The sequence below is a fragment of the Gymnogyps californianus genome, chromosome 5 (genome assembly GCF_018139145.2).
Source record: "Gymnogyps californianus isolate 813 chromosome 5, ASM1813914v2, whole genome shotgun sequence".
NCBI classification, from domain to species: domain Eukaryota; kingdom Metazoa; phylum Chordata; class Aves; order Accipitriformes; family Cathartidae; genus Gymnogyps; species Gymnogyps californianus.
The window spans coordinates 40,869,757-40,896,224 of NC_059475.1; the positions used below are offsets into that span (position 1 = coordinate 40,869,757).

At 39.0% G+C, this 26,468-nt stretch overlaps 1 protein-coding gene across 1 annotated transcript; it reads left to right on the plus strand.

The window, feature by feature from the left end:
- The first annotated feature begins 420 nt into the window (after window positions 1-420).
- COCH (cochlin) lies at window positions 421-25,047 on the plus strand. The gene is made up of 11 exons (XM_050897640.1): window positions 421-479; window positions 565-609; window positions 6,431-6,587; window positions 15,019-15,152; window positions 16,376-16,438; window positions 17,305-17,349; window positions 17,438-17,585; window positions 19,422-19,525; window positions 20,370-20,596; window positions 22,058-22,574; window positions 23,318-25,047. The coding sequence occupies exons 1-11, from the start codon at window positions 455-457 to the stop codon at window positions 23,491-23,493; spliced, it is 1,641 nt and encodes a 546-aa protein (XP_050753597.1). The 5' UTR covers window positions 421-454; the 3' UTR covers window positions 23,494-25,047.
- Window positions 25,048-26,468: the final 1,421 nt, after the last annotated feature.

The window sequence follows — 26,468 nt, forward strand, 5'->3', positions numbered from 1 at the left end:
TATGCCTCCGCTGCCTGTCCGGAGCCGGTGAGCTACCGGGGAGGGAGGCGAATTGCTTGACCCGATTGCTTGAGGCGGCTTTGGGGCGCCGTTCCCGGAGGACCCGGGCTGCGCCCAGGTGGAAGGAGCAGGGGAGGGGCGCGGCGGGGGAGGGACAGCAGCACCTGCCGGGCCTTGCCCAGCGATGGGGCTGTCCAGCCCCGTGTCCGCTCCCTCCTTCCCTCCCGCCCCGGCCACCCTCGCCCGCCCCAGTGCTCATGCGCCCCGGGAGAGGTTTAAAGCGGGCGCGGCGGCTGCCGGCGGCTGTACAGCTCGGCGGAGGCGCTGGGGCAGCGCGGAGGGGACGGCAGCCCGCGGTGGGGCGGCGCGGCGCGGCGGGCACGCTGCCTTGTGCTGTCCTGCTCTCCTCGCCTCTGCTCTCGGCTCCCCAGGGTTGCGGGCGCGCCCCGCCGCCATGTGGCTCGCCCCCCTTCTCCTCGGTGGGTACCGCGGGGAGCGGCTCGGAGCCGGCGGGGCGGGCGCGGAGCATCGCCCCGACTCGACCCGCTCCCTCTCTGTTCGCAGGCGCCTTCCTGCTCTCCAGCCCCGTGCGCGGGAGCGACGGCTCGGGTGAGTTGGCCGCTCTCCTCCCTCCACCGCCCCACGGGGGGTTTCCCCCTCGGGCCGTCTCTGCCCGTCCCTCCCCGCCGGGAGGTGACGGCGCCCGGGGGCGCCTGGCCGCCGGTACCGGCTCGGCGCTTCCCCGGCGCGCCCGGTTGCGGCCGCCTCTCGCCGGGATGCGCTGGGAGTCCCCGACGGGCGCCCCCCGCCCGGAGCCCCGCGGGGCGTGGGCGCTGCCGCGGACGGGCCGCCCCGGGGAGCGGTGCGAGCTGCGGCGCCGCTGCCGCTGCCCCCGGGGCCGGGGGCCGGCCGGGCCCCGCCGTGTCGGGCTCCTCGGGAGGGGGCCTCGGGGGAGGCTGCAGAGGGGCACGGAGGATGTCCGGGAACGCTTCCAAACGGGGGTGAAACTCCCGCCTGGCACAGGTTGAAGAAGAGCAATGGCGACAAGTGTCCCCATCAAGGGGAGTGCTGATAGCAAGAGTGAGTGGGAGTGTGTGTTTGTGTGTGTTATAAAGGCACTCGTACAGTGCTTGGCTATTTGAGGATCTCCGACATATTTTTGACCATGGAATTGATTAAAACCTTTCTAAACCTGCACTGCCATTATTTTGACCTGGAAAGCAAAAGAACATATTTAAGATGCCTAGCAGGGCAGGGGCTGCCTGTTGCACCATGCCCTATTGGACTGCATCCCTGCTGCTGGAGAGTGGGCTCTCCTGGAGCCAGAGTCAATCCACGGGAACCAGGAGCCGTAGGAAGCAGCTGAAGAAATAATGCCCCAGACGGACGCAAGCGGTTTGTCTGCCCCTCCCAGCAGACCCTTTCACCAAGGGAGGGCAGGAGCCTCCAGAAGGATGCACTTCCAGATGCAGGCCTGGCCTGCAGAAGGTGAGTGACCTCAAGCTTTTCTGAATGGCTGTTCAGGGTTTCACAGTCATTAGGAAGCAGGATTTGCTGCTCATTTTGTGTTCAATCAAGCCTTTGCAAAATTCTTTTGTGCTAAACTGATAATAGCTATACATCACAGGAGTGATATGGCTAAAAAAGGAAAAAAATGCACAGCAATAGAAAACCTACTCCAACCCAAATTCCTTTCCTTTTTATTTTACAGGTGCATTACAGATGAAGTGCCGACAGTCTGTCAGGAAACAAGTGAAAAGTTTTCTGTAGTGCTTCCTCCCAGGCTTGGAGAAGAAGCCACTGTAATCTGAAGGTATCTGGAGCCAGCTAAAATAACGTTAAGGGAATATTGGCAAAATGGAATATTGGTACCAGGATGTGTTTGTAATATAAAATGTGAACAGTTACTGTAAGATACTGTCTCTTACCATTATTTTGAGCCCAAATTCAGCAGCATTTGGTTATTGAACTAGAAGCTTGCAGGAACTTTTATAAAAGTGCTTAAATTCTGTTGTTCAAAGTAATGAAAGAACATTAGTTTCCTCAAAAATCTGCTGTATTTAGGCTCATAACTACTTGAGGAGATCTTAAAGGATCTTACACCTTTCCTTATACTCCCCCTGAAATGCATACAAATACTGCTGCGTTCAACAGTTCTGGTTACCGTACACGGGACTGTATGGGTGGGTGAACATTGGCATGTGATGATAAGCGACCTTAAGTTGATCAGAAAAGGGCAAGCATCAGATTGAAATGAATGATATAGCCCTGACCAGATTTTTTTTTTAAATCCTATTGCTCTTGTGCAGATGAGGATATGTACTTAAGATTACAGGAATTAGCATGCAATCTGTGAACATGTTTTCCAAAATATAAACAGGTATAGTTCTACTAGTACGTCTTTTTTTCTAGTATGGATAAGGTTTGTGGGAGTATTCCTTGCATAAGATACAAAAAACAGGCTTGTTTGAATCCTCAAGATAAAAAAGGACTTCAGATCATCTTGTTTTGCAAAGAAACAATACTAAATACTAAAAGCAATAAGAAGCATAATAGGGATGTACTTCTCTATTTTATGACTCATAAAGCTGTCTTACTCTTAGGAATCCCTAATTTTTTTTGTAATAATGTACATAGGGATTCTTTCTTTCCTTTACATAAACAAATTCTGCTTTCCCAAAGCAATGCATGGAAACATCAAGATTAGAAAAGCTCAGATTTTGGCTATGGATTTTATTTTTCTAGAGTCTTTTAAATTAGTGACTTCTGTCAAAAATTAAGTGAGAACTTTTATAGGTGGGCGTAAGAAACAGCTATTCAGGGCAAATCAGAGTACATGGGATGAGGCACCAAAAAGATGGAAACTGATGGAATCATTGAAAGCATGGTTATCGGATGGATGTTTTAGGAAAGAAGTGAGCCTTTGCTTTTTTTTTCTTTTTTAGGTCAACAGTGATGGAAGACATTCATACCTACCTTTAAATATGGCTTAAATCAGGAAGAAATACAACTTCTTTTCTTTGTACTTCATTTTTATGGTGTACCCTGATGTAGTGTGTTTCTGTGAGGCTTAAAGAGTGTGTGTCTTGACAGAATGGGAAGATGGTTATTTTATTACAGTTCTGAAGGCCTAATTTTATATCACATAATGTAGGTCTCTGGTCTTCATCAGAGTCCAGAATGGTTAGGAGTCTGGGACCGAGTCCTTTCCTGTAAATTACGAGCTTATCTTTCCTTCTTCCTAAACCACATGGATTTAGAGTATTGGATCACATAAGTATCTAGAGAAATGCCTCCACTGCTACTGCTCTTGCATTCTTAAATCACAGTGATTAAAACATATGCATTTATCTCAGTTACTTTATATAGCTCTTTGGCGGTTTCTGCTATGATGAAGTATCTTGGATAGACTAACAAAAACAACCACTTTCTTCAATTTTAATAGTAATATCACATACAAAATTTGGGAGAATTATTAGAATGCAAGCTGGCAAAGAACTATTCTATATTATCTAGTATTCAGACCCGATTAATACATTTTCCAGTTTGCAATGGACTACTTGTAGTTTTATGGGTTGGATAGTTGATGATACATTAACTAACAGGGAAGAACAAAATCCACTGCAGAGCTGATATCGGAAGTCTTAATTTTCATACCCAGTACTTCTCATTGTGATACTGCACCTAACATTCCTAATGTTAGTCTCAGTTATAGAATTATAGTTTATAGAAAACTGTATCTACCTACATAAAAAAACAAAATGAAATTTTTGCTTTTTAATTAACAGCATCATGTACTTCAAAGTGTGTGTTTTTACCTCTGTGCTGATCCAACTGAGGTATGAACTGCTAAAACCCCTAGCTACAGTATGTCAGCTCTTCAGTCCACATGGCAGCAACTTGCTCCCTTCCCTCAGAAGCCCCCTTCTCATGGTGTAGACAAGGATCATGACAGTTTTTAGGTTGCCAGTACCTAAAAATCCCATGGCTGGCCTACAATGGACTTCTGTGTTTTCATAGCCAGGGAAAACACAGCGAGATTTCCCCCCCCATCTTCTGTGCTATGTAAAATGTTAGTCTGATATATGACTGTAATTAGTAAGTACTTGGTAGTGAGGGAAATACAGATCTCCAAGTGATAAAGGGTTAGTTAACTAGACATGTCTAATTACTGTCTTTGTATGCACAGCCTGCCAAGGAATTCAGTCAAGTACAGTACATTAGAAATGACAGGTATTAAAACTTCCTGTGGTGTCTTGCACTTTTAGAGGCTGGAAAAATGTTGCAGGGTGCATGGCGAAAGCAGTACTGTGAGAGCAGAGATATACTAGTGATGCTCATTGCAGTGATTCCTCCAAGGATATCCAGCCTTCCAGCTGCTGTTTTATTCTGATGGTCTTGCTAGTTGTCATTTGGTGGATATTACTTGATTAGTGCCCAGTGATTAGCTAACACACTTGTAGAACTTTCAGGAAAGGATTAGGGGACTCAAACAGCAAAGCAAATCGACTTCTTTTAGCATAACACCAATAATATTGCACTTTTAACAATGAAAATATGGAGCTTCTAGGTATAAGCATGGTGATTCTGCTTGGTTTTTCAGACTTACGTTTTTAAGGCAAATGTATAAGACTAAACATGGAGAGGATGTGAGTAGGTAAGACTGTAAGTCCGAAAAGAAACTTCTTTATTTCTTAGGATACTTGAGAATCAGATTAAATCACTTTACAGGGTCTTGCTGGGTAGACAGCTTTTATTATCTTGAGAAAGGGAAAATGAAGAAGTATTTACTGCTTTCTTTTTTCTTACTCTGGACTACATAGATATATTTAGCATATTTAAGTCACATCTTTGTGCTGACAAATAGTAGTAAAGATTTTTCAGGAAGATGTGATTAGGTAGTTTAACATAACTTCAGTATAGCATTAACGAGGATTACATATACTTAAGAGTAAAACTACATGCATGGTCTATGAATGTATGTGTTTGATTTATGCAGCCAGAATGAACAGACACACTTCCCTGTGCGCTTCCAGCTGTAACTGTTCTGCTTTTCAGTTCCAAAGTCAGTGGGATTAGCAAGAGGTATGATCTTTTCCATCCGCTGATGAGGAACAGCGTATGCTCCAAATACTTTCAAATACAAGCAGCTCATGTTGGGGTCAGTAAACACCCTAGGGTAAGAGTGGAAAGAGTGGGCAGGGGAGCAGGTGAGAGACACATCACTGATCCCTGAAACATACTTTCCTTGGGATCTAATGCTGTGATGTATGCACCGATACATTGGCCAGCCTCTGTCAGCTCTCATCTTAATATTTTGAAAAAGTAATACTCTGAGTGCATACAGATAATGTTCTTGCACCTTTTAGTGCTCAGTAAGGGCGAGATGTGTTCTTAGGAGTTCAGAATAAATATCCAGTCATGGGTTGAACTTATGACGCTGAATTGAAGTCGATCTAAGCCAAAGCCCTAATTTGCTGTGCTATCAGACTGTGCTGTCTGTGTGGTAGGATGGCAGTAAGTATCCAAGATAATGACCTCTAAGTTTTCAAACGAAAAAGCATCAGTTTGCCAAGCAAAACTGTATACTGGTGTAAATCTGTGTCTGCATGCCTACATTGCACACATGCAAGCACAGTGAAAGCTTAATGATGATAGCCTGAGGAGCAACTTTTAAGGAAAAAAGGCAGAGTTCTATGTGAAAAATGCATGTGCCTCAGCTGAATAAATAAATTGTCTCACTGGGTGAATCTGACAGTGCTTTGCACAATGATAATAATGTAAACTTCATTGCAATGAATTGATATGAATGTTCTAGATGTTACTGTATTACTGGAGCAAGGAGATGGGTATTCCTTTTTTTACACTGGCCTCAGTAGGATTTATTGCAGAGGCTAAGGGAAATGCTGCTGTCGACCTGCTTCATGAATGCCACTAGAGAGAAGATTCAGAGTTTCCCAAGTGATTCATAGATGTCATATGGCTGGAGATTACTGTGGGGATGTCAGAGTCATTTCATTTCTCCCTTGGAGAGTGCCACCCACTCCGGTGTTCCACCAGCCCTCGAAGGTCTTCCCCTTGCCCTTCCGTCTCTGCAGTAAACTTACAGATGTGAATTGCTTTTCCTCCTGTAATATTCCTTGGATATTATTTTAATGTTGTTTTAGTGTTGTTTGCTCCTTTTTTACCCTTTCCACCTTTTTCTGCCACTTCTTTCCCATAAATAATTTGAAAGTGTTCTTCCTTGTCATAACTGTACATTCATAAGCTCCAAAGATGTCTTTACAGACGTACTGGAGCATAAGATGAGACACTGTACCTAATTTCAAATTCAAACATTGCTTTAAGCTTGGAAACTGTAGGGAGATTAAAAAAACCCAACAACAAACCCTTAAGATTTTCAGGTCACAGGTTGTTCTTTTTTCTTTAGCTTCCACTGCTATCACGTGCTTTACAAGAGGACTTGACCTTAGAAAGGAGACAGAAGATGTCTTTTGCCCAGCAAACTGTCCTCTATGGCAATTTTATGTCTTTGGGGATGGAGTTTATGCCTCTCTTTCCAGTATCTGCGGAGCTGCCATACACAGGTAAGTCAGACGATTGCTAATCAATGTGTTAAGCAAGTTTATATAGTCTACCCACGCTTTTAAATCTTAACTTTTTGATGCCATCATCATAAAGATCTTTCTGGACTTGGGGAGTCCTATTAACTCAATAGGAATGTCATTAGGAGAAGAGAAAACAAGGAAGAAAAGAATGGCTGGGTGGCTTGCAAGTTATCTGAGTTGTGTTTAAGTGTTCCTGAAACGACTTTATTAGCTTTGTCTGAAATGGCACAGCAGCAGAGGCATTTTCACTGTAAGATTACTTTGTGTCACTGGTAGACATGGAAGGATACAGTGTGAATAGTAACTAACTGGAGAATAAAAGCAGATTCACTTTCTGACTTTCATTTACATGACATTTTTTCTGAAATTGTTGAAATTAGCTTAAGCTCCTATCCAAACAGACCTACCCATGATTTGGCTGAATGTGGTCAATAGACTATTACTTTTAATCAGTGTTGTGGTTTTTTGTTCCAGCATTTCTCTTCTGACAGTTGCTTGTTGGGTGTTAGTCTACTTAATGATCTCTTAATTAGACCAGTATCTAGCTGAATTCACTTCTGTATCAAATAGAAAACTAAAGACTAAGAAAAATATCCAGATAACCCATGTTAAATAGATGTCATTAGAAAAGTAATAATGATTCCGCAGGGGAAGGAAAACATCCTGGCAGATATCTTATTGAGTTATCTGAGGGTTTTTTGGATTGGTTTGTTTCTTTTTGTCCTTCCTCAAAAAAAAGAAAAAAAGATTTAATTACTTATTTGCAAGGTAAATTCTCTCTTGGATCAATTTTTAATAAGGAAATGTTGGACAAAACCAGCTGGAGACAGTGAGATATCTATTTCAGATGCCTGTGGAAGCCAAATTGATTCCTGACTGTCAGTCTACAGGGAGTTTCAGACTTTGATTTTAATACTTTGAGAAAGCTTTGGTTATTAAAAGAGGATTTTTAGCTTCATCTATTAACTGGCTGTACAACATGATACTTGTTTGCTTAGACCTTTCACAATATACTTCCTACCACAAAGTAGATTTGAAACTTTATAAGGTGTTATGACTCTTAAGATAGGACTGGCAGTTCAGCAACAGAAATTTGGATTAGACATGAAGAAAAGTCTAACAATGCGGACAGAGACTAGATGGCCTGGGATATTATAGGAACTGCAATAGACAGTGCAGTTTCCAGAAACAGATAGACATCCATCTGTCTAGAATAACTAGATAACTATAATTGATCCTATCTTGAAGCAAAAGTACAGACTAGATCATCCTGCCCAAATTTTTCTAATTTCTGAGAATTCTGTTATTAAATATTATGAATATATTTAAAAGTAAGACTTCATCATGCATATAATCTAAATTACTTGGGTTTCAAGAGGTACTCTTGACACAAATCATTATATTGAGGTATCATACTATATTACAGAGACCTTTTTTAATGTCCTATTCCTATGAATGAGATTTCATTAGCATTTGTGGATTACAACGTAAGTTATCCAGAATCTTTTTGAGCATCACTGAACTTCTTAAAACTAGTTTTATTTAGCTTCTAGGTACATTCATGTTAACATATACATAAACTACAGTTAAAACAAACAAACAAAAAAAATCACACCATCTTATTATATTTGTATATTCCAGATAACACTACTGTTGCCCTTGCAGAAAGGCTGAAACTGTTCTTAAAAGCTTAAGTAAAACTGTATTTAAAAAAAATGGGGGAATAGTTTCAATCTTTTTTTTTTTACCCTCAAGCAACAGAAAGAAACTCTTTCAGAATATATTGATGTGATGCTGAACTCTGATAGAGTATTTTTTATTTAAAAAACAAACAAACAACCCAAACAAAAATTTTACAGATAAATAAATTACTGGAAGATAAAGGAGGAAAATAAAGGGGGTTTTGAGTTAACATTCATTGCTTGATACTTTAAATGCCATAAAATACATACTAAGCATTTTAAATAATATTTAGGGGGCTATCATTACTATCCAGAAGCTTATTTAAAGTCAGTTAAAGTCCTATAACTTTTAACAAGACTTCCAAAATTCAAGCTATTTTTATAGTATTTAAACTCCAAAGTAAACTAAAATGAACTATTTTTTTTAAATTGGATTTAAGGAGGGGTTTTGAGTAGAAACTCTGTCTTGAATTTCTCAAATGTTGTAAAGGAGACTAAGAGCTAAGGTACTATAGGCGCAGCTAGAAAGAACTTGGGAGGTATTGTGGGGGTCTGTGTATTTGTTTTTAAAGCTTAAGAGTTAATTTCAAAGATAATTACATGTCTCCATGTGTTTATTGCTAGAACAGTCTTCCTTTCAATCCTTCTGCAAAAAGAATGAATGCCTCCATTCAGTGTGCTTTAAGTGTCTTCATGAGTGTTTAAAAAAAAAGTTAAACTTCAGTTCTTCACTTTTCCTAGTTTAGGTATATACAGAATTTTGTGAAAGAATGTCTGGATCAAATGTCTTTTTTTTTTTTTAAATATAGGAAAACTGAGATTTCTTCCCATTGTCTTTTTTTCACAGACAATGTTTGTATTTAATAATGCAGCCATTTATTTTAACATTCTGTTTCTTTACTGGTTGCCAAAGATGTCTTTACTTAAAGAGAAAATGCTCTTGCTATCAAGACCTTTTTCCAAAGTGATTGAAGACTTGAGTGTTTTGAAAAGTCGCAAAAGTCCCTAACCAGTTCAACTAGGCAGTGGTCTTGAACCTTCCATGCCAGTGGTGACTGACTGTTAGAGAAGTCCCACCAAAGGAAGCTGGTGGGGCTCAGTTCTGCCACAGCTGGGGAATACTTTTACAAAAGGAGGAGGTACAAGAAATGGAAGATGCAGATTTCTTTTCAAGACTTGAATAGTCTTCCCCTAGATAATAAAGCACAAGCATTTATACATCACTTAGCTCTTCACTGAAGTCTGTACCTTATAAACTATGTGTATTACTGTTCTCCAGCCCAGAAGCATAGGAGTACAGAAAAATCTGTATTTTTCCATAGTAAGTGTCAATATAAATTATACTACTTGTGAAATGTGCACCCCTGTTCGTAAAACCTGCATCTAACAATCTGTCTCCACAGACATTGCGAGAACAATGAGGGCTCTAATAGCAATGAAGGGATTAAAATATACTCACCCTTCTAATCTGTGTCTTCCAGTAAAGATGTAAATTAGCAATGTTCAAGTCTTCTGAATATGATAGACTGTAGTAAAGCATTTTGAAAAAGCAGAATATAGGTGAAAATCTTCTGTTTAGGAGAACTGCTGTTTTTTGAAGACTACCTTTAAGTTGGGGGCTACTAGTCCTGTTGGCCTTTCATACTTGGAGCAGAATTTGCTACATGAGAAAGTTTTGTTGGTTTTGCTGCAACTATTAGCAGCCATAAATACTAGTCCTGGTAAAAAAGGATTGATGAATGGAGAAGAGGCGATAGCTGTTTAGTTCTCAGCTAATTTCAGTGCAGGCTGCAAAATTCAACAAAAACATACAAAATACTTGCTCCTTCTTGCTCTGTGTAGCAATGGCTAAGCTCCATATTGATGTCAAAGTAACTCCAAGAAGATATTGCTAATAGGTAATCACTGTAATTTGCTGTTATCGTGATGTAACTAGATACATGCTTTGATAATTTCATAAATTTCTTCCAAATAACTGAAACAACGCAATCTAGTTTAAAACTGGGTATACCCTACACAACATTGCATGGTGAGTGCAACATAGCTTTATACCTTAAGCACTGTTGAGTACCAGGCCTGTGCCACTACAATGACTGTTGCTGTTATCTTACACAAAGCAGTCAGACAACTATCCACCATTTCAAGAAACATCAGTCTTGGGAGCAGTACTTATTTATATTTTAAATTGAAAATGATTGCGTGAGCATGGGTCAGTTCCCCCCTCCACATACACTCCAGTTTGTGTGCCAGGTCCAAATTGAGGCCAGATTCCTTAATTTTATATAAACCAAATAATGCTTATTCCTATGAGTAATTCCATTACTGTGAGGCAATTATTAACACAAGAAAACACTATATAATGCGTGTAAAGAGTTTAGCAGAATTCAGCTATGAATAATTCTGTACACTACAGATGAATAAGCTTTCTGCCTGTGTTAGTTTGTTATAGTTGGCTTTTTCTCTTCTTTTTCTCCCCTCATTTTATGTATAATTACTCTCAGGAAACAGAATATTTATTTAATATTGTTCTTTTTCTGGGCAGAAGAATAAAAGATTTATTTGTTGGGAGAAGAATGGAGAACCTCCTACCAGGCTGACACTGTGTAGGCATGAAGAACTGAGTTAAATCTACCACTGAGTGATTAATTGGATTAATAATCAGAAGGTCAAATGAAGGACTAGGTTCTCAGCTTGTGCAGGTCTGTTCTAGTGCCAATTCCACTAAATGGAGACCTAGCCCAACGTGGTAGTTTTTAGATGCTAAATAAGCATGTAAATTTTTTCATAACCTTCCTAAGTAGTCACAGGGTGGAACCATTTCTAATTAAACATTGGGGTCCCAGAACTCAAGTGTAACAAAAGCATATCATGGTATTACCAAGCTGGCCACAAAGTGACCACAAACACGAATGGCCGCTGAGCTGCCCTAGTGTTTGCTAGAAGAATATTGACAAAAAGCTTGTCTGGCCAGAGGGATTTCTGAGCAGCTGTAGATCCCCTGGGAAACTTTGGTATAGTGCCTGCTTCTGCTGCTGAGCCCTCTTTCCTGCCAAAAGCAATAGGGGTGCAGAGGAGACAGAAAGAGTACAACCTAGGGGGCCAGAGAATGCTGGCATGAAACCCTGAGCAGCTCCGTATCAATGACTGAAGGCAGCAGTTTGGAGAGGAAGAGGATGCTTCTTGGAGTAATGGAGAAAGGTGGATGATGTGGAAGGAGTTTGATGCAGCTGCTGATAGTAGGAAGGAAAGATAAGAATTCAGGTAATTCAGCTGTCTCGTCTTAAGTCTCTGAGGGTAACTGTTTTCATCCAAGGACCCTACAGGAAATGCCAGCTGCTATCACAGCCAGCACTCTGTTAGCAATGGGAACAGGAACTTTCAGGTCAAAATTATGCTCTTGGGTAGTATGGCAGGCCTTCATCTTTCTGCTCTCTCCCTTCTGCTGAAAAAGCAGATAGCCTACCTATAGACATATATGATGAGCATAATGATTAGCATAAAAATATACCATGTGAGTTTCTGAGCAAACACTTTGCTTCTGGACCGCAAGACTAAATCAGCTTAATGCATACTTCTTTTAACAGCCCAGTTGCAGTGCTGCTGCCCTTGGGCTTGGGACTTTTCCTTGGCATAGAACGCTTAGTCTATGTTCAAATCTATTTTTCCTCACTCTTTAACACTATCATACAACAAGGGGAAAAACAATCTTTGTCTATTTCACTGACAATGTTTTGTTATCTTCAGACAATTTTATCTAGATGATCCTTACCTTACACTTAGAACTAAGCCCATTTAAGGGAACAGCCGCTTGGCCTCATCTCCAACATTTTTAAACAAGTAAATAGTTTATAAGCATGCTGCAAAAAGTGCTCTCTCCAGTGGCCAAATCTGTCACCCCTCTTACAAATCCTAAGACACAATGGAAAATTTACCCAGAGGAAAAAGATTTTCACCAGGTGAAAATCTTGTGTTTCCTCTCTCTTTTAACAGGAGATGGTATTTCAGCTTTCTACTGCTGTGTCTAAGATTACTGACTGCAGTTGCATCTATAAGGGTCATCTCCCATGGCTGGAAGAGTCTCTTTGTGGCCTAGGCATCAGTTTTGATGCACAGTCTCCTTGAAAAACGCATTCAAAATTCAGCAAAGGCAAGCCAGCCCTGTATCTCTTTCTCTGAGAGTGCAGATAAACAGTTCTTGCACTTTGAGGAGGTGCATGAGGCTCTAAAAAGCTTCAATCCCATCTGCTTGTTTACCTCAATTCAGATTTTTAAGTATGTTTTAGATGAAATTCCTATATTTCTTAAGACCTTCCTATATCTTCTGCTGCCCTTGACCAGTATACTTTCTTCCATGAGCTATTGTGCAGTGAGGTACTGGATTTCTTCCTTGTGTATCTGCTTTTCTGTTTAATTTGTGTGCATTTTTGAGTGAAAAATACCATTTAGGTATAAATTATGACTTTTTATTAACAGTGACGCTAGGCAAGAGAATGGACTGACAGCTTTTATATAAAGTTGCTGTCAAGTAGTGCTGGTGGTAGCATGAAACATAGCAAGTCAGGAAGTGAAAGCCGTTCCTGGAAAATCTGCAGAGTTCCAGTTTAATCAAAACAGCCAGGGCATGCAAGTCAATCACACAGGAGCAAAGAACAGCGGTGAAAATCAAAGCAGATTGTAATGACATGAATCATTCTGAGGAAATGCATAGGCACTTCTTCACTGTTTAAATACCACTGCAGATCTACACACGATGAATCTCACTTTTAAAGTCAATTGTAAATGATTGCAGAAAGGAATTTGCCAATCTATCTGATTCAGAATACAAAGGCAGACTGACAATATGGTTTATTTCACTTCAGCATATATGAGCATGCACTCTGAGTAAACTTGCTGGAAGAAACATCCAAAGTAAAACTGATGAGATTGTAAAAGATGGCTTAAACAGTTGTTAATTTACCTACAGAACAAAATGGCAAGAAAAGAGGAATAACTTTCATAAAGCTATAGTTCATGTTATATTCACATCTAATATCAGCCCCCCATTTGCATTAAAAATATAGCAGAGCTGTTATATGGAAATAATGTATCTTCAGAAGGCAATCTAGAGCTTTATGACTTGTGATGAAATACAGAATCAAATGTTTTCAATAAATAGATAAGGAGCAAATAAATCTACTCCAATTTCACTGGAAAGGTTTCAAATTCAATGGAGACTACCTAGATTATTATTTTTCTCCCAGAACGATTACATGGCAATCAAAATGAAAAGACCAATAGACAAAATGGAACAATATAGGCAAAATTGGTCACACTGTGCCTAAAATAAGCTGAAATCACTGATTCCAGGAATAATTCTTAGGTTGGACTTTCAGTATGAATGTCGCCTTGAGTTTAATTCAGCCAGTGCTCAAAGTTGCGAGTCCACAACAAAGGAAGTGGGAAGAGATACTAAGCTCTTCTTGGGAGCTAACTTGGTCATAGATCAGGTTTGCTGATGTGAGCCCAAAGTAGCTTCACTAAAATTGCAAGTATAAACTTAAACTAGAAACTGTTCCAATTAAACACATATATTCTGTTTCTGACACATATTCCCTTATCCGTTAAGACTGAGACACTAGTGAAGGCTTGAATGCCAAAGAGAACCACGTACTGGAGAAGAAAATTATGGTCTAATTAGACTGAAATATTCTAAATACATTAATGTGTTATTTTTCCCAAAGATAATTTTGACTTACTGAATTTTCCTGTCATTTAAAAATAACCAGTTAGAGGCTCTGGTCTGATTTTTGTCTCACTGTTTTTTAAAGAACTGTAAAGTGCTGTTTGTGTTTGCCAACTTTGTAATCTGATTTTAAACTAATTCAGGGTAACTTTACTAAAGCTCCTCTGTCTCTATACTGTACACAGTATTCCTAGATGACAAAATATCTGTATATTTTGAAACTACTATCATAGCCTTCCAAGTTACAAGAATTAAATATATATAACCACAGTTCAATTTGGAAATGCAAATCACATCCATGAATGAGGAATGTATTTTAACAGCAGTCCACAAGGAGATGTATGTGGAAGTTGCCTTTGCCACAGATACGCAGAGCTCATATTACCAGAAATATATGCAAAGTTTTCTAAACTCTGGTCTTGATTTTTCTACTTTCACAATGTTTTAAATCAGATTAGGCTGGGACCTCTTTTCAAGCAGGAAGCCAAACAGATAAGAAAAATAAACACAAAGGCGCACATTGCTGTGTTTAAATAGTCTTGAAATGGTTGTTTGTCTCCCACAGTACTGTACCTGCCCAAGTACTACAAAGCATCAAGCTTTTACTCCCTCTTAGAGAAGCTCAACATTGACTTTTGGCCTCTAAAAATAATAACCATTCTTTCAGTAGCACATAAAAAGAGACCTGAACAGTTCTGATGCCTATTATTGTCACTTAGGAGTTGATATGGCCTTGAAACATCACTCTTCTGCATCAGTCTGAACACTGCCAGAATGTTAGAATTTCCTGACCTTTTTCCCCTAAGTCTGTGTGGTGGTCTGCAGAATAGTTTCTTTTAAAAGTCTTTCCAGCAACTTATGGCTTGTTTTAGCCTGAACACAACTGCCTGCCTGTATGGCGTCTTTTTCAGGAGACTAGTGTCCAATATACTAATGATGGTATAATTGTATTGCATTTTCTTATGATTAAAATGTCTGATTGATAACAACTGTTTTTGTATCTCAGGGGGGTGATCACCAATGCGGGAGGAGCTGTAAGGGTACAGACTCTCCCAGGACAGGAAAACTACCCTGCTGTAAATGCCAATGGGATCCAGTCTCAGGTGCTTGCTAGATGGGCTTCGTCTTTCTCAGTGACTCGTAGGTGGATCACACTTATTATTTTGCAAACCATATTTGAAATACTAACAGAACTGTAGGAAACTTCTTCAATGCTCCTGTATGCATAAACAAATGTGATTGCTGTCATCTGAAGTGTAGTGATAAAAGTTTCCACTTTTAATTCATTATTTTATCTTTGTTTTTCCACAATTTCCTTGAAATACTATTCCAGCTAGACTAGCTAGTCTGTAGCAGAAGCCAATACATTAAAATGGATCACAGTTATTTAGAATATAATGACATGATAGCAGGCAATTGACAGTGCAGCTCCACAACAGTTTAAGCTGATCAAAGCCAGTGCTTCAATCCTGCTATTGCAGTCCTGTCCTCCTACCGCTGCCAGCCATATGGCTTTATCCCTTCTCTCCCCCTGCCTGCCTTTGTGCAGGCAGTAGCGCTTGTCGGGCCCTTCAAAGAGCTTGTGCAGCGTTCCCTGCAAACAGAACACTGACCCTCCAAAAACAGCAATAGTATCAACTTAGATGTGATGTGGTCATTAAGCTACAGTGTGACATAGTGTTTTTTTCAGAAGTTTTTGTCTGCATAGTTGAGATACTGTGCCCCATTGCAAACCAGTTATCATGCCCTGCCAGTTGAGTGAGGTTAAACCACCCTCATAAAAATGTATAAAGCAGCCTACTGGTTATATATGTTGTTGTGGTCTCAAAAATATTAAAGTGTATGTGTTTTCTGGTACATTTTTTCAAAGTTTGGGAAACAAACCTCTCTAATGCATTCTTATTGTTTACATAGCTAAAATTCAGCCTACTATCTCTAAGATACTAGTAATCCTTGTGTAGTGTCCATTGCAAATTAATAGCTAAGAACTTGGAATTACAGGTGCTTTTGGTGAGGTTGTAAGTGAAATCCATGGCTCCAGATCAAGTCCTGAATTTATCTGCTAGAAATAATGGCTACTACAGCTCAAAACCTCTCATCAGTTAGATATGCTGTAATTACTCATCAGCTGCTGTTGTTTCAAATGCAGAAGCTCAGAGGTGAAGTTCATTACTTGTAAAACAAGGAGTGCAATACTGGATTACACCAAAGATCTGTCTAGGCCTGGCCTGTGTCCTACTGCCAGAGTAGCTAATGGCAGGTGATGAAGAAAGGTTCTTGGAAATACAGTATTCTTCAAGCATTTGTAATTTCATCTAAATACACTAAAATACAGCAAATTTATTCTTCCAATATTTTAGCAGGTACCATGAACACAGCGCTTGAAGCAGTTGGACGATCGGTATCAACAGCACGTCCTTCTACAGGTACGAGATCTCTGCAACAAGGGAAGTCTCTTGTGATAAGATGTGCTGCAGTGTGTGAATCCCTGGCTAAAATGACATGTTTCATACAATTCATTTATTTTTAAAGAAGAAAACATATACAATATCTGTTTTTGCAGTATATCTTTCATCAGCAAAAAGAGGAATAATTTGTAATCGGGGAGATTGATTCTGATTTCAGTAGTGTTCATGTAAATTAAAAAAAAAGCTTGAATGAATTTGAAAAAGTAATACAGATAACATAAAGGAAGGAAAGAGTTCATGAGCTCATGGAATATTCATTCCTATTATGTGACAGAGAAGACAGAGATAATGCATTCCTTCCTACAGAACTACTCAACAGCTGAGTGCTGTCAGGACTTGCACAGCAGAAATTTAGATGTTATGTGAATTCCTCCACAGAAAGTGCTGCGTTAAAAGGCTAGATCAGTTTTTATGAAGGTTAGTGATATACAAATACCGGACTTGGATGTTGTTTGTGAAGAGACCATTGGCTTTACAGTTTAAGTCATGGTTTGCTTCCAAACCATTAAAACTGCACACTGTACAGCAGGATTGCTAACTGAGAAATGGTAGTACTTGGGATGGTGAGTTACAGCAATCCACCCAGCTTTCTACGTTTCAGTAATCAGCTAGGCAGGTGTAGAAAGGAAGGTTAAACTGTTTCATTTGAAAAAGAATATTCTCCAAGGAGCAAAGCAGTAGTAGTGCAAGTTTAATAATTAAACTGATTGACAGTTCCTACTACAGATAGATTGCAATGTAATTCTTGGAGTCTGAGTTTTTCTGGTTCACTTTTGGCCATTCATCTTGTTCTTAAATGATCCCTGCTGTTTCCTTCACTGAAGGTAAAAGACCTAAGAAGCCACTTGATAAAAAGGCTGGAAACAAAGGTAAGAACCCACAGATTTAACTTTTGCAAAGCAAAATCCTAACATTTTTTTGGTGTTAAGTAAGTCTAATTATTTTGGATGTTCACAGACTGCAAAGCTGATATTGCATTTCTCATTGATGGAAGTTACAACATCGGCCAACGTAGATTTAATTTGCAGAAAAACTTTGTTGGAAAAGTAGCTGTGATGTTGGGAATTGGAACAGAAGGGCCTCACGTTGGAGTCGTACAGGCCAGGTAAGAGCAGATCTACATAAAAGATAACTGAGTGATTAATAAGAAAAATCAATTAATATATCACTGCCTATTTTGCAGAACAGTATTCACTCAATAATGGCTGATGAATAGCGAGAGAAAGCAAACTCTTTTGAGCTGTAGCACTGTTTGCTCTGTGCTACACTGAGATGTCCATGTGAAAGGACATGACAAATTTGATCACCTGCCTCTGTGATACTTGAGATTTGCATAGAGAGTGCAGCTGGACTTTTCACAGCCCCTCTGCTGCTGACAGTTTCGTAGCTCATCTTAGTAAAACAGCAGAAAGCACTCTGCAAAGGAGAGATGGCTCTTTTTAAAAATTGTAGAGGGAGAATTGTCACAAATGGCTATGTACATGTACAAAACAAAAAACTGCTCTTGCCAACCTATAGGTTACTACAGCTAATATTTTCAAATTGTAAATGGTCACTTTTCTATTTTAAGACTATTCATAAAATCATAGAATCATTTAGGTTGGAAAAGACCCTTAAGATCATCGAGTCCAACTGTTCATACTATTATGTATGTTCACAGACTGCAAAACAGTCTAAAAGCTACTGCAATATCCAACACGTTGGTAGAAGGTTTTTTGGAGCTACAGCTTAGTTTGCTAGTGCTCAGCAATAGCAGTTTTCCAAGGCTTAACCACTTTTGCTATGGCTTCTGCAATAAAGGAAGCACAAAGAAGCCTTTAACTCACTTATTTCAAGAAGAAACATCTGCTAGTTTAACGCAGGATTTCTCTATCACATCTTTCATCATTAAAGTCTGCCTCTCCCCTCCCCTTAGACAACTGTAGAGTAGATGTCTGAGTCTGATTTAATGCCCTAGGCTTGCTTTTATAGTCACTAGAAAGAAAGACCACATTCATGGCACAAACCATCTGAACCACTTTGGATGCCTCTTTTAGGATGTGATGAATTCCATCCTGAAAAATCCAGTTTCTGTCCACTGTAGACATCAAAAGCTAGGGGAAATGAACCCCCCTCTTGCTGTCCTGCATTTAAATACTATAAGGTGAGGAACAATTTGTGGAGAAACTGAGTAATCAGTTTAGCACCTTGAACATTCAACCCCTCTTCGTCAGAAATTAATCTTACAAGCAATAATCTTTATATCTCAAAACCATTTTAACAGTTACTCTGCCATGAGATTCAGCACTGGAGACCAACTCTGCTTGGCACAGGGGTTCATTCTAGTGATTCTGATGCAGGATCAGGCCATTTATTCATAGCAGCAGCTCTTTGACCTGCAAGTGTTTATCTTTCTATTCTTTGCATGGCAAAAATAACTTCATTTCTTTTTATTTTCTCCTGTAAATCAAAAGTGAAATCTGGAAACTTAACATAGCTAAAATCTTTCATTTCTTACACGGAGTCAGTAGTTAGTGTACCTTAAAACTTCTCAAATTAAATAACTCAAACTGCATTTCACAGGAATTTTTAATAAAGAAGGTATTTCTCATACAAATAGTAGAAAATCTGCTAATTTTCAATTATACAAATGTATTTAGTTTAACATTTGGCATGTTCAATTTTTTTTCTGTATATATTTTCAACCTAATGTTTTCAGCTGTTTGATAAGCCTAAGTATCAGCCTGTTCTTAATTCACCCACCCAGGTAAATAATTCCTCTTGCTAAGGATTGTGAGAATTATTAAGCGAGGAGCATACTTCTATTTTAGTAATTAAAAATATAGAAAAGAATATATATTACCAAGAAAAAAAAGATTCAAAGTGTATTTTAGCTTGCTAATGCCATAGCCGTATGAAAAGTGAACTACATACTTTATTACTCTGTTTTCTTTTTCCACAGTGAACATCCAAAAATTGAATTCTATCTGAAAAACTTCACTGCTGCGAAAGAAGTTTTGTTTGCCATAAAGGAATTAGGGTTCAGAGGAGGCAATTCTAATACAGGTGAGTTCATACTTCCACATAAATAGAAATGACTTCTTTACATATTTTTATATATATATATGTATTTATATATTTTTATACATGTGCGTGTGTGTATACTGAAATTCTTATAATTCGGTTAAGTAAGAAAGTGTTTTAAATACCACACTCATCTTATTCAGGTTCAACATTTTTCCACTAGAACATTGCCACATCTTACATTTCATTTCCAGAAGTTAGGGTTGGTTATTACACATTTTATTAGAGTAGAGGTGCAAATATCACTTCCTGCGTTTAAACAGTAATCAAACTTTCACTAGGAACAGAGTGAAAACATATCTAAAAGGCTTAGAGTTTCTTTCTTGTTGAGTGGCTAATTAAAGAGTTAGAATAAACTTGGAATAAGTAGTAAGTGGTTGTGAAGAGATGTTTGCCAAATGAGGAAACTGAGCATTCCAAATACGTTGCATTTCACAAACCAAATTTAGGTAGCTCCTCAACTTTCTTCCGTCCAATCCATTTGACAGGCACTAATATATCTACTTCCTAGTACAAAGCTAGACCTGTGGGTGAAAAAAAGTCAGTGATTTCTTCCTCAGCTTTATCTGGGGGGGGGGGGTTTGTGGGTGGTTTAGTTTTGGTTTTGGGGTTGGTTTGGTTTTTTTTTTTTTTTTTTGATTTTTAACTTACAGGTTGCTCAAGCTTCATTATTATCAAATTTCCTGGGACACTATTTCACTTTTACACTGGGTTAGACCTGTAATCATAACAAAAATCCTGCACAATTTCATATAGGAAACTGGTACCAAAATGTACCGTTATGGTATGCATTATTTCTTCATATTCTTTTTCTGTTCAAAACCAGGGAAAGCTTTGAAGCACACAGCTCAGAAATTCTTCTCTTTGGAAAATGGAGCACGCAAAGGAATTCCCAAGATCATTGTAGTGTTTCTAGATGGCTGGCCCTCAGATGATATAGAAGAAGCTGGCATAGTGGCCAGGGAATTTGGAGTCAACGTATTCATTGTATCTGTAGCAAAACCCACAACAGAGGAGCTGGGAATGGTACAAGACATTGGTTTTGTTGACAAAGTAAGAGAGAATATTATTACTTGTTTTTTCAGTCATGGGTATAATTCTGGAGAATTTACTTCATGCTAAAATTCTAATGAACTAATTAATATTTTTTTTATATATAAATATTGTCTCAAAACAGCCAATGAAATTATCCCTGCTAATAAGTGATCTAAAAGAATAGCACTAGGAAGGTTAAAGAAACACCTTTTTTTTTTTTTCCTGCTAAAGGGGCTACACAAAAGGTACCACTGTCCTCCCAGTTCAGAGTCTTGACCAAGTTGTAGCTCCTGGGCTTTGTAATTACATGAAGAGCCTCAGTGTAGGAGATTCCCCTATCATCTCAGGTATGGTTAAATGTGTCAAAGCAATGAAATGCAGATATGATATCTCCTGGCCTGAAATGGCAGACAGGGAGGCATATCTTTCTGTATCTGCTCTATGGATAATTATTTACTTACTTTCACTACAAACAGGACAGGAAATATGGAAAAACACATCCTAGCAAGTTCATGTGCAAGACATTAATCTTGGATGAAGAGTTTTGTATCTTGTTCTGTATGAGTTAGAGTAGGAATTCAAACACAGATCACCTACTCTCACGTGAGCTTTCTAATCACTAGGTCTCTCCAGTGAGAAAACCTCTCATTTTCCACCGAGAGGTTTTAGATGTCTAGTTTCAGCAGAAATTTCATAGCTCAGGGCATGAACAGAATGAAGCACTGCAGCTCTGCTGCTTCTAGGCACAAGATAGCTTGCTGCTGATCACTGGTATTACAGGCAGGTCCAACCCTTACATACTTATAGGCACAGAAAGACATGACCTTAGGTGACCAAGGCCTGGCCTCCTCTTCTGCATTTTGATCTTAGCCAGATTAGTTATCACCTTGGAGAGCTGATTTTAAGTTTAACCCCTTTCTCAATTACGTTGTACTTTACATGCATCTTATGGAAGCTAGGGAAAAAGAAATTTTACTTTGAATGACCTGGAGCTGTATTTCTACCTAAGTGTATGGCTGTGTTTGTTTATGACACATTATAGATTAAAAAAATAAAGGGCTTACCAAGTTCAAAGGGAAAACACAGAGACTAATTTTCAGTGGATGAGCAAAAATACAGAACTTCCAATCCTTTGGCTATTCAGTAGCACGACTTAGTTCACTTTCAAAAAAAATAATTATAATTTCCAGTTTTTACAGTTCTTGTGAATAAAGTTAAATTATTTGAAATTACCAGAGGTCGGGGGCAGGGTTGACTTTATTATTGGATAAAATAAGCTATATTATAGCTTTCACTGACTTCAACTGCAGATGTTTGTCCTCAATTTCTTTAAAAACAAACAAGCAAAAAACCCACCCCAAATTCCCACCATCAGGCTCCATTTCTAACCTGCCTTTGAAAGAAAATCACATAGGTGTCTGATTATTATCCATTCAGCTGCTATGTCAGTATTCACCTGTTGACTTTGTTTTCAAACAGGCTGTCTGTCGAAACAACGGCTTCTTCTCTTACCAAATGCCCACCTGGTTTGGTACTACCAAATACGTAAAGCCTCTTGTCCAAAAATTGTGTTCACATGAGCAGATGCTGTGTAGCAAGACGTGCTACAACTCCGTCAACATCGGTTTCTTGATAGATGGTTCCAGCAGCGTTGGAGACAGCAACTTCCGCCTTGTGCTTGAATTCATCAGCAACATCGCAAAGGCTTTTGAGATCTCGGACATTGGTTCCAAGATTGCAGCTGTGCAGTTCACATACGATCAGCGTACCGAGTTCAGCTTCACGGACTACACCACAAAAGAGAAGGTCGTCTCGGCTATCCGGAACATTCGCTACATGAGCGGTGGCACTGCTACTGGTGATGCCATTTCTTTCACAACCAGAAACGTGTTTGGGCCAATGAAAGATGGACCTAACAAAAATTTCCTCGTTGTTTTGACTGATGGTCAGTCTTACGATGATGTTAGAGGACCTGCTGCTGCTGCACAAAAAGCAGGTAAATGATGTATCTTTAAAAGCGGTGGAAGTTGATTCATCCTATTTCTGTTGTATTGTAAATGTTAAGATTCTTGCAAATACAGCCCCAGTGAGCGAATCAAGTGTCATACCTGTTTTAAATTCAGCAAAATTGAAGACCCAAGGAACTGTTTTCCATTAGGATTAAAAAAACAGTGCTATGGAGCCAGGTATGAGTAGTATCTCTCATGGCAGCTTAGTGAAAAACATACACCCAGTCTTATTTCCCTAAACAGGAGAGAAATTAGTAGATTAAAAATAAAGAGCCAAGCAGTGCAGCTCCAGTCAGTGATGCCATCCAATACAGCACGACTCCTGCTCTCCATCACCACCTAGGAAGGAAATACGCAGTTTTGGCCAAAAAGCTTATTGGGCTGCCAATGCTTGAAAGCACTAAGCATACACAAAGGATCCAAATTTATTTTCAAAATCATTTTACGCAGCATTACTTGTGTTTCAAGACTGATAATGTAACTAACTGCTACATTCATATGTGTCACTACAAAACCAACTAAGACTCTAGCTCTTGAGATACACCGTATTTCCTTCAGGATTTTTACTGAGACAAATCCTCTAATTCCTGATATTTAGTGGCAAAATCTAATCATCTTTGACAGACTACAGGTATTGAAACACGCTTTTAGTTCATGGATGTAGAAATGGCTGGTTTTCTTGCATCCATAGGCAAAATGGTCTTAACTTTTTTTTTTTTTCTTATGGTAGGAATAACAGTCTTCTCTGTCGGTGTTGCCTGGGCACCTCTGGATGACCTGAAAGACATGGCTTCTGAACCAAGAGAATCTCATACTTTCTTCACTAGGGAGTTCACAGGATTGGAGCAGATGGTTCCTGATATTATTAGAGGCATCTGTAAAGATTTTTTGGACTCTAAACAATAAAGCAAAAATCTGCTGTTGGATATTACTACTTTGAAACTAAAAACCATGAAACTGAAATGATCTCTCTAAAGTACAGATGTTTTATTCTTATATATACTACCATAATGCAAGGGAAGAAGGGCTACTTTTTGTTTCTGTAGTCAGTCAAGGATTCTTGGGAGCTTGTTAGAAGTTGTACTTAATACTGGAATGCGGAATTTGGCCAACAGCTATTATTTTCAACACGTATATCGTATCCCCAAATTTAAAGCTATGCATATCATGCACTTAAGGCTATCAGATATGAGCAGAGGAAACAATACAGCTCTGACATTTTTGCTGTCACTTGCTAGACGTCTTCTTACGAGTTAAAAATAATATAATTTTAAATACACGGCACTATCTTCTATAAGCCTTCTGTAGCTTATGATTCTGTATCTTTTCAAGGAGTTCTGCTGATAGCATGAAGTACTTTCAGTGCTTCAGTTGCACAACATCCATTATTGCCAGGCAGTTTTAAGAAAAGATATGACAGATTGTAGCTAAACAGTCTATTTTTACTTGTTGAGGTTTTGCTATTGTGAACGATACTGCCATCTGGTTGGCAAAGTTTACATCAAAAGACATTTAACTTCTACCCACAGATTTCTGTGGATCTGTGTTGTTTGGTTCTTTTGGCACAGATTTTGAAAGGTATTTGAAAGGCACAGTAGTTCTTTTTGAGGATCTGGATCCTAACATATTAGCTGATACTACTGCTTCCTACGCCACTGAAGTCAACAGTGATATTCCTAATATATCTGATAACTGGATTTTTTCCTGCCTACTGCCTTGTACTGTCTTGATTTTACAAAGTTGTTATTGGCTAGACAGTTAGAGACAGGAATCTTGGGCTAAGATTAAATTAGACCACACACTGGGAACTGAAAGCATTCAAATTCAAATCCAAAGGTATCTCAAACCTTGGAACCTATCAGATTACACGGTTAGACGAGAGTAGGTAGACACATAAATGGGATTCAGTAGCTCCCAGAATAACAGCTTTCTAAAGCTAGTAAAAACATCTTTAAAGATGTGAGGCACTCTAAAGATGAAAGAATAGTTTTCTTGAAAACAGGCTTTAATTTGATTACATACCTAGTAATGTGTTGATATATTTATACCTACATGTGTGTGGTTAAAATGATGCAATATTCACCGAGTTATTCCAGATTCCTGGTGTGAATAACATGCTTAACATATTCTTTAGAAAATAAAGTTTTTTGCAAGTAAAATATATAGTGGAAAACAAAACAGCACTTTCCCTATCAATCTAGGGTTTCCTTTTTTTCCTCCCCTCCCCCCGCTATTGATTGTAAAATTCATAGTAGTTATGGAGTGGCACAGAAAGGATTGTATTCATCAGGCTTTTGTTGTGCATTTTTTAATAACTTATGACTGGCTATATATTACACTAAACATAAATGGCAAAGATGCCTTGTATTTTTCTATTAATTGTTATCCTTAATTTTGTTATGTGTTTATAGATAAAAGTATTCAGCTATTGCTGTATAAATTCATATGCAAAATCAACTTTGTGCGAAAGTTTAATTCATTTAGTTTATAAACTTTTTATAGAAATATATATTGCAAGAAAACTGGGACTGCTGCTGTTTTAATATCCTGTAATATAAAAGTCTTTTTATGATGAACCTCATGTAGTATAGCTTGAGTAAGTAAGTTGCACATGATGCTTCCTAACTGTCTGTATTATCTTAAATCGCGATTTGCAAAAGAAAAAAATCCTAAATCATCCTCAAATAGCAAGGATACTATCTATCCAAATAATTTAATTTGAATGAGTCAATATCAAAGTTTTATTCATTGTTCATACTAGGTACAATGCTAGTTGAATCTTCTGAATATAAATCGCATGCTGGCTAATACAATCACATTTTCCCTCCCGCTTTGTTTTTACTATTGCAAAGAAGGAGGCAGCTTTACTCATGTCATTCATTCATCAAGGAAAAAACAGGTCTGGATCTCTGGGACACGGAAACCTGCAGAGCTAAACATCCAAATATTTCCATTTCACTGGAACAGTGATGCCACATTACTTGCACCCTTCACGCAGCCTGATTACACTGAGGTAGGTATATTTTTTAAATATACGAAGTTTATGTGTCAGCAAGCATTTGTGAGCACAATTTTGATCTGGAAAAAACATCATTGGGATATGGATAAAAGGATTGAGACCTGGTGAGATACAGAGCCAGGGTGGAAAGGATGTGGACTGTGCTGTAAGTAGAAGGTGAGTTTGGAGGAAGAACAGCATGGTAGAGGGTAGCAGACATGATCTGAAGCTCTTTGTACGAGGGTTCAGTTTTATGTTGCTGGACCAACCAGCACAAAGAACATGAACAGAGCTGCAGCTACCATCACTTGTGCAAATGCCATTTGGGAACACTGCTGCAGGTATTAGGATTGTCAATCAAGAACATGGCCTGCAGGGGATCAATTCTGTTCTCTAGTGAGACTGATGAAAACCATGGCAAGGGGGCTGGACTAGGTGATCTTTAAAAGGTCCCTTCCAACCCAAACTGTGCTGTGATTCTCTATGCCCTATTTCCCTGAACAGTAATCACAAGGCTCAGGGGGCCTCGGATTTGCAACCCCACTGCTGATGACATACCACTGCACATACATAAAAAAAATTAACGTTCCTTCACTCAGAAAAGAGTAGAAGATTCTGAGCTTGGCAGTTTAGGTACTTACTGCAACTCCCAGAGCTGTTTCTGAATTTTACATTGAATAGTAGTTAACACAGTCCAAAACCCATCCTTCCCAGTGGAGCTCCCAAAGCAACCTAAATTTACAAAGTTGTATTAATTTGCTGTCCTAAATAAACTGAAGCTACTTTTTGTACCATGATATCTTCCAGTAAGGGCTGCAGCATACAGCCATGCATTGGTTAGAACATACACCTGAGCACTGGAATCATTCATTGCCAGAAGACC